Genomic DNA, 9,286 nt, shown 5'->3' with positions numbered 1-9,286 from the left:
AAGCAAGGTAAACTGCTGTACCTGCCTGGCAAGCACCAGGTCGTGAGTTACATGCCTGGTACCAAAAAAAAAAAAAGAAAGGTGGAGGGCCAAGGATTTAGCTCAGTGGTTCCACCACCTGCCTCAAAAGCACAAGAACCCGAGTTCGATTCCAGGTACAAAAAAAAAAAGGTGGGGCTAGGGATGTAGCTTGGTGGTGCCCCACCAGCCTGACAAGTACAAAGTTCTAAGTTCAAACCTGGGGGGATAGGACACTACGCATAGCAGCGTATGCCTGTAATCCAAGCACTCTGGAAGGCTGAGACAGGAAGATCACAAATTCAAGCCTAACCTGAGCAGCTTGCCAATTTAGCCAGGCCCTGTTGCAAAACTTTTACAAATCTTAAAAAGGTCTGGGGAATGTAGCGGAGTGTAAAGGCTGTATGTTTTATTCCTAGTACTGTCAAGGAAGGTGAAATGAAGGCTTTTTCAGATAAACAAAAGCTAAAAGAACTCACTGCCAGTAGCACTAAGAAATGTCAAAATAAAATTAATTTTTTTTAAAAAAGAAATGTCAAAAGAAATAGGTATGGGTGGCTCACTCCTGTAACTCAGCATGAGGTGAAGCTAAGGCAGAAGATTCCAAGTTTGAGCCTAGCCTGGGAAATATAGTGAAACCTTGTCTCAAAACAAGAAATACAAAAAAAGAAAAAGGGTAGGGATATAGCTCAGTGCAATCTCCAGTACCACAGAGAAAATTTTTTTTAAAAATTGTCAAAGAAACCTCAGGTAGGAAATTTGGATCTAAATTTAAAAAGTGAAAAGCACTAGCAATGGCAAATATGAGAACAAAAATATATACATGAGTAGGTAACAACAATACATACATGCACAAGCAGGGGGAAAATTTCATAGAAAAACAGGGTCCAAATTTTCTTAGAGCAGCTCTCTTAATTTGTATGCCCTTGGTGAAGCCTAATCCTTATTTTATTTTATTTTTTGCAGTGCTGGGGATCAAATCCAAAGGCCTGATGCATGCTAGGGAAGTAGTCTAACAGTGGGCTAAACCTCCAGTTCTCAGTCTAGGTTTAAAGGCAAAGGCTAACAGCCAGTGATTCACTTTAGTCTGACTCAAAGGGACATGGAAACCAAAGTAACAGAAACATGTGGTCTCTTACCACCTGCTCCTTCTAAAATGCCCCGGACTACTGCTTGAACACCACTGGGTCTCATTAACCTTTCAGAGAGCAGTTGCCCACATAGACGGCGAAGCCAAGCTGGGGTCTGACACCTAAGCTGTGTCTTCACATCTGTGCAAGACTGATGAGAGAAAGAGAAAGTATGAATTACGAATGTCATTGAAACAGATATGATTTGTAGACATTATTTTTTAAAAAGTACTGAGTCTTACTGACAACACTGTATTCTACAGACTTTAGGAGAGCAAACTTTGGGGCCAGGATGTATCTCAGTGATCTGGTACGTGCACAGCATGTGGGAGGACCTGGGTTCAATCCCAGGACCAAAAAAAGAAAAACAACATTTTTTCCTTAAAAAACCAACTCTTTTTACAAAACCTTCAGCATTGCTTTTAAGGAAGTAGAAATACAGCGAAATATCAATGAAATATCAAATCCAAAAATAGACAAACACATCATGAGTATAATGTCCTGGGAAACACAAAGTTAAGGTGACTAATCTCTGAATGCAGGGCTTCCAATCAAATCTAGCTTCCAGAAAGATTTTTATGACCTATTGTTTTGCTACTAAAAGAGCAGTTCAGCTGGGGATTTAGCTCAGTGGTTCCTCCGGCTGCCTTGCAAGTGCAAGGTCCCGAGTGTGATCCTCAGTATCCCAAAAAAATAAAAATTAAAAAAATAAAAGAGCATTTCACAACTATGAAGAGCATGCCAGTCTTTGAGTCCATTTTCTTGGATATTCTGATTTCTACAACACTTTAGTTTCAAGAAAGAGCTGAATTTCTTCAAGGGCTCCTTTTTGAGAGATCTTTGGAGTCAGAACAAACAAAGCAGATTTAGCATTTTTATTCTGTGCTAGAATGTTAATTGTGTTGTTAACCACTGTACTTTTCTATATAAGTATCAAAATTAGTAGCAGAAATATTTAATCCTTCATAGTCTGTCTTCTTTCTTTTCAAGGAGGATTAATAATTATCATTTATTGCCGGGCATGGTGGCGCACACCTGTAATCCCAGCACTCAGGAGGCTTGAAGCAGGAGGACAGCTGTGAGTTCGAGACCAGCCTGAGCTACATAGTGAGTTCCAGGTCAGTCTCAACTACAAAGTGAGACCCTGTCTCAAAAAACAAACAAACAAACAAAGATTATCATTTATTAAAAGAGTGAGGAGCTGAGGATTTAGCTCAGTGGTGCCGCCACCTGCCTGGCAAGCACAAGGTCCCAAGTTTGACCCCCAGTACCAAAAAAAAAAAAAAAAAGTATTAAGTACCAGGCACTATGATGAGTACCTTCCATGTGATCTCAAAAGGGACTTACAAGGAGAGCACTGTCATTATCCCCCATTTTAGGGGTGAGGACAGTGAGGAAAAGAAAGGTTTACAAAGTGATACACGTGCATTCTGGAATTGAATTCTGGTATACTTAATCCAAGTATGTTTGCTTTTCACCATGTTCTTATAATGCATTTTGTTTAATACGGCAAACTCTGGACTATTCACAGTAATGGAGTATGAGGCCAGAGATGCTTGATGGAAGCTACAGGAATGCCCTACGGATTAGAGGAAAACAACTCAACTAGAAGCTATCTTTACTGCCAGCTTCAGCTGGTCCTTGTTCCTCACATACAATTCCTTTCCTCTCTCACTCTTTACATATCTAGTTTCATAACAAAAACAGGTAATAAAAGCAAACAGACAATTCTATCTACACCATCAAAGAAAATAATTTCAGATAAATAATTATTTTTAAAGAAAAATAGGAACTATTTAATGCCAGTAGTATACTAGTATGTTTTTCAAACAAAGGAACTAAAAATAGAAACAATAGCTCTAATTTTAATTTCTTGACTTTAAATATTCCCTTCAAAGATAAATCATTCAAAAAACTTCCGCCAAAAGTATATATTGTCAAACAGCCAAATTTTAGTTTAAAAAAGGACCCAGTTTCAGAGCAAGTTGAAAAACTTTACAGAAAACTGCTATAAGCCTTTTTAAAAAGTGGTCAAGGGGCCAGGGATTTAGCTCATTGGTTCCACTGCCTGCCTTGCAAGTGCAAAGACCTGAGTTTGATCCCCCATACCAACAAAAAAAAAGTGATCAAAATATTCCTGGGAAAGTGGACATCAGTCCATGAAAGAAAAGGTCTTTTAAATTATCCTGGGGGTCAATGTCACTTGGCTTTATAAATACCACGTAATGATCTAAAGGATGAAGTAAAGCTCACCTAGATCATTAAATAGGGAGCTAAAGCTATCTAATCTTTCAGAAGACAACACACTACAACACTATCAGTTTATGTTTCAGCCATAAGAGCTCCCGGGCCCAAATACCTGGGGAGGTGCTCCCTGGAGGATAAGTAATTCCCGGACTGCTAATGGCTGATATACTTGATCCAGCATGTCTCTCAAGGCCTCCCTGGATAGGGTTCTTTCCTCTTCAGTTAAAACCTAAAGAAAACATGGATTTGACTTTAGCAAAATATAAACCAGGCAGCGAATAGAAGGCAATGTTGTTGCAATACCAGACAAAGATACTTGTGAGGGAAGAGAAAGGAAGGCTTCTATTCTCCCTTCATTTCTTTCCACAAGGAAGAGGCTGTGCTAGGAAAACACTCCTGGCTCTCTCCCCTTCCATCACTCACTCTACTTCTTGGCAGGAGGCATGACTTATCTTATTGGTAACTCGAAATACACTCATGTGCCAGTTTTGGTATGCACTGTTCCATTCGTTCCACTTTTCTCATGGGCTGTTCTGCTCTGTCTTACTGAGCAGGAACATATGTATCTCTTGCTATGGGGCAGAAGGTGCTGCAGTGCTTCTGGAACTAGTGAGTAGCGTGTCTAATTCTGGAGTGCAGTTAGATTTGTGTCTACCAATAAGATAGCTCCTCCAACTTCATCTTTACAAGCAGTAGAGGTGACATTTTTACTTTTCATCTCTTCTGTTAACTGGTCTTTTTATTCATTTGGAACATGGCTGGAAAAAGCAGTGCTATTTTGGGACACCCTTGAAAACTAAGAGTACTATCCCCTTTGGTGATTACCACCTACCCTGACCCAAACTGCCAGGGTCTTGTTCATCTCTTTTTAGCACAGAGACTCAAGTACTATCCAGAGCAGCAGTCATTTGTGGGATTTCATGCAGTACACTCATGGAGCCTCCTTTCTGACACCTCCCTGTCTTGCCTCCCTATTTGGTTCTGTGTATTTCCCTTTTCTTTTCTGTCAGTTGCCTAAAACACTGGAGTACTTCATAGCCTTAGTAACAGAAATAAGACCTTTGATCCAGATCCCCTTAGTTCACAGAAGTGCAGGCTATACATACTGTTAGAACTGTCAATATGTGTCACCCTTAAGTAAAAAGCACAGTGCTCTGCTCTCAGGCTGTTGGGGAGCTCAGAATTTTGTGCTACTGCTTAGATGATAGTAGCTTTTAGGCAAAGGCTTATGAACACATGCAGGAGAGAAAACAAACACAAAAGGAACAAGTACAAGGATAACACTGGCAGGTGACAGAGAAGTAAAGGCATGGTGAGATCTGGTTGTATGGTTAAAAATCACCCTGAGGTCTGGGGATTTAGCTCAGTGGCACCTGTACCTGCCTCACAAGCACAAGGTCCTGAGTTCAATCCCTGGTAACCCCCCCCAACAAAATCATCCTGAATATGAGCTACAGTGACCCTCAATACACTTACGTCTTAATTTTGTGTGTGCTGGGGATAGAACCAAGGCCTTTGTTCATGCTAGGCAAGCTCTCTACTACTAAGTCTTGTGCCCATTCTGATGCAGCTATACCTTAACAGCTATTTCTGGCTAGTTCCTAGGCTGATGTCAATGGTCCTGATGGGGGCAGTGGTGTCCTCTCATGGGGGACATAGTGGTCCCTGCTATATCATACTTCTGAGTGTTATCCCCTAGTGCGTGAATTACTTGAAGAAGAGGACTAACTTTTATGCTGCTGTACTCTCCACAGCAACTTCTATGGTCCAGAATCTCAGCCAGCACTCAACTGCTTAATGAGTGAGAGCACAGAACAGTCATGTGACCTTAATAGGGAATAATACCAGTGAACCCTGACTGAATTACCATTAGACCAGGAACTTTACATTCTCTCTCATTTGATCCTCCCAATAAATTAATGGAGCAGATATGAATGGTTTAATTTTAATATTATCAGTAATTACTTTCTGATAAGCACTAGGGGGGCAATGGCCTAGGTACTTTATGCGTATTTACCTGCCAAGGCAGGTATTATACACATTTGGAAATAGAGGTTCAGAGAAATATCCTCCAATTGCTATTCCACAAAATGACAAGGGACAGATGAAATGGACTCTTCAGGTAGGTAAAGGACCAGCATCCAACAAATGTGGCTTCCAACCCCACCAAAGAATTAATTTACCCACTGATATGCTTTGAGATTGAGCATAAATTCTAGATGGTTCATTTTTAAATTTTTTAAATTAATAGTTCTAGAATTTTCAATGAGCCCATTTTCAAAAAACTAAGAATTGTGTTTAGAATGACCAACAAAAATACATACACACAGCCTCTCTCTCACTCAATCTTTCAACGTATATTTACCTCTTCTGCAGGTATTGCTGGCTTTCTTTTGGTTGGGCAGAATCCCAGTTGGCACAGACCTGCTGCAATATCCCCAAAGTGGCGGCAGAAAATCAAGCTCCCCAGAGATGCGTGCTGAGCAACATTTAGGAGGACTGTGCAGCTGGTATAGAGCCTCCGGGCTGCATGGGGGGCAGAATCCAGACTCACCACATCTTGAACAACAGCACCAAACTCAGTCCTGTATTTCAGAGGGACTCCAACACCAGCCATGAGATAGGGACAGACACCCAAGGTGACCACAAATTGCAAAGTGGACTGGACAGTCTTCTGCTGTGAGATACTAAGTACATCAGGGCTCAGGGCAGGAGCAACTTCTGGAGTCTTAGGGTTGGGTTTACCTGGATTGAAATCAGCTGTGAGGCGGATCATGGTTTCCTTCAAGCACAACAGCAACAACAAAGCTTGAGAAGTAAAACTCCAAGTGATATCCACAGAGTTTTGTGGCCACTCTGCCTGATTAACAATTTCATCCTGTAGGAGTTTCAGTTTCTTCCACTGAGGATCCCTCAGAATCTTGTCCTCCAAGGCAGAAAGGTTAGATTTCAAAGTAGCCAGTAAGACATCATGTTTTGTGGTCTGTAAGGAACTTGAACTTGACCCTTTTGGTTAAAAAAAAAAAAAAAGGCTTATATACAAGGCAAACAAACTGATTTTCTCTGTGTAGAACTGCCTTGACCTCTCGAGCAAGGGGACTGAGGGTAAGGGGAGAAAGAACAGCTGGAGAAAGGGATTTTTAGAGACATGAAACTATTTTTCTTAAACAATTCTGCACAACACTGTAACAATGGAAATTTAATCCAAATTCATACAATTATATAGCTCCAAGAGTGAATCAATTGTAACAAATGTACCAAATTAATGGAAGATGTTAATAATAGGGGAAACTGGAGTTGACATGGAAAAGGAACTATGGGAACTCTCAGTACTTCCTTTTTTTTTTGTACCAGAAATTGAACTCAGGGCCTTGGACTTGCCAGGCAGATACTGCGCTACTGAGCTACATCCCTAGCCTCCTACTTATTTTTTCTACATACATAAAGACACTGTACCTGGGGATTTAGCTCAGTGGTGCCCCCACCTGCCTTGCAAGTGCAAGGACCAGAGATCAAGCCCTGTAAAATCAAGACACTGTAAAAAATAAAACATATTAGGGTGGAGTGTGGTGGCACATGCCTGTAATCTCAGCACTAGGGTGGCTGAGGAAGGAGGATCACCACAAGTTCAAGGTCATCTTGGGTGACATAGTGAGTTCAAGGCCAGCCTGGACTACATAGTGAGACCCTGTCTCAAACAAAAACAAAAACAAAACAAAAACTCTATAAATAAATGGATAATAAAAAACATTAATAATTTTTAAAAGCCTTAAGGGGCTGGGAATATAGTTTATTGGTACAGGGCTTCCTTATCATGCGCACGGCCCTGGGTTCAATCCCCAGCACCACAAAAATAATAATAACCCTTAACAAAGTATTAGTAAACCAAATCCAGCAATATATTAAAAGAATATTTCATTACTAAGTGGTGTTTATCCCAGGTAGGCATAGTTGCTTTAACATTTAAAACTCTATCAATATGATTTACCCTATTAAGAGTTAAAAGGAGAAAAATCTATGTGATCTTTTCAATGAATGCAGAAAAAGCAAAACTCAGAACCCAGTCATAATAATTCAAAACAAACTGAGAACAGGGAACTTCCTCAACCTAAAGAAGAGCATCTATGAAAAACTTACAATAAATAAGATATTTAATAGTGCAAAAAGAGCTCACAAAAATAACCATTCCACATAGTACTGGAAGTCTTTGCCATCACAGTTAGGTAAGCAGAATTAAAAGGCATTGAGAGCAGCCGTGTAAGAGAACTCAAGCATCACTTTAAAGTGGCTCCTACAGGCCAAAAACTGGACAGGAACAATGAGTGAAGTAACTGAAACATCAAGTATACAAAAATCTAAGACTCATTATACAACAAAAAGGTAACTTCCTTGGGTTACCTCCGGAGACTGCTCAAACACTTACGTAATTCCAAAAACCAATAAAGAAACATTCTCACCCTGTTAGTATACAGGTACATACGCATTCAGGTACAAACAGGTACAAAGACCTCAAAGTTGTATTTATTTTGTTTTGGGGATTTTGGGGACTGAATCCAGGGAGAATTGAGTTATATTCCCAGTTCCTTTTTCTTTTCTTTTTTTTGAGACAGGGTCTTGTTAAATCACTAAATTCCCAGGGGCAGGCTTGAACTTGCAAACTTCCTGCCTCATCCTTCCAGAGTGCTGGGTTTACAGGCATGTACCACACTCCTGGGTGGTTTTTGTTTCTGTGTTTTTGTTTGAGACGGGTCTCACTGTGTAGTTCAGGCTGGCCTTGAACTTGTAGCAATATGCTTGCCTCAGCCTTTACCACTCCCAGATAACATTTTTTTCTTAATTGTATTTTTTAATTGCCTATAGTAAATGAACACCATTTCTGTACTAAAAAGTTACTTGATGATTATAAACAATATTTTATTGGGCCGGGGATTTAGCTCAGCGGTTTGGTGGCCTGCCTTGCAAGCGCAAGGACCCGAGTTCAATCCCTGGTACTAAAAAAACAAAACAAAACAAACCCCCCCCCCAAAAAAACAACAATATTTTATCATACTATTTTCATAAAAAGAAAAAATAAGGGCTAGACATATAGCACCATGGTAGGGTGCTACTTAGCATTCCAGATGCCCCAAGTTTGATCCTCATCACTGCAAGAAAAAAAAAAAAAAAGCCAGGTGTGGTGGTCCATGCCTATAACCCTAGCACACAGGAGTCTTGAGATAGGGGAATTACAAGTTCAAAACCACCCTGGCTACATAGTGAGTTCAAGGTCAGTCTAGACTACATAGTGAGACCATGTGCGCTTCACCAAAAAGGAAAATTAATATTTCCTAGAACTTTATTAGGGATAACTTCTAGATATTGAGATGAAGGTACTTGACAATTTTCTTTTTTTATATTTATTTATTTAATTTATTTTTTTTTTGTTTTTTTGAGACAGGGTCTCACTATGTAGTTGAGACTGCCCTGGAACTCACTATGTAGCTCAGGCTGGTCTTGAACTCACAGTGATCCTCCCGCCTCAGCCTCCTGAGTGCTGGGATTACAGGCATGTGCCACCACGCCTGGCCTTTTTTAAATTTTTAAACCTTTACTACAGTGAATACTAAAATGCTTCTATAAAATGAAAAAGTATTGGGATGGGGATTTAGCTCAGTGGTGCTGTGCCTGTCTTGCAAGCATAAGGTCCTGAGTTTGATCCCCAGTACTAAAGATAAAAGAAAAAGTATTAACTTTTTTTTTTTTTAGACAGGGTCTATGTAGTTCAGACTGGCCTGAACTATGTAACCCAGACTCATCTCAAACTCACAGCAATCTCCTGCCTCAGCCTAAGTGCTGGGATTTACAGGCATGAGCCATCACATCTGGCCAATTTTTTTTTTTTTTTTTTTTTT

At 40.1% G+C, this 9,286-nt stretch overlaps 1 protein-coding gene across 2 annotated transcripts in view; it reads right to left on the bottom strand.

The window, feature by feature from the left end:
- Tango6 (transport and golgi organization 6 homolog) overlaps window positions 1-9,286 on the bottom strand; it is a 206,028-nt gene that overhangs the window by 189,352 nt on the left and 7,390 nt on the right. The window contains exons 2-5 of one of the 2 annotated variants that reach the window (XM_033757931.1): window positions 6,141-6,401; window positions 5,761-5,921; window positions 3,508-3,624; window positions 1,158-1,299 (exon numbers count right to left, since the gene is read on the bottom strand). In XM_033757931.1, the coding sequence (XP_033613822.1) occupies window positions 1,158-1,299; window positions 3,508-3,624; window positions 5,761-5,921; window positions 6,141-6,401 (681 nt within the window). Of the gene's footprint in view, window positions 1-1,157; window positions 1,300-3,507; window positions 3,625-5,760; window positions 6,402-9,286 lie in introns of both variants that reach the window. The other variant, XM_010612333.3, reaches the window with a different exon arrangement.

Source organism: Fukomys damarensis, unplaced genomic scaffold (genome assembly GCF_012274545.1).
Source record: "Fukomys damarensis isolate Sample0158 unplaced genomic scaffold, DMR_v1.0_HiC HiC_scaffold_32, whole genome shotgun sequence".
Lineage (NCBI taxonomy): Eukaryota > Metazoa > Chordata > Mammalia > Rodentia > Bathyergidae > Fukomys > Fukomys damarensis.
The sequence above is the reverse complement of the archived record's forward strand: the minus strand, read 5'-3'. Positions and strand labels throughout refer to the sequence as shown.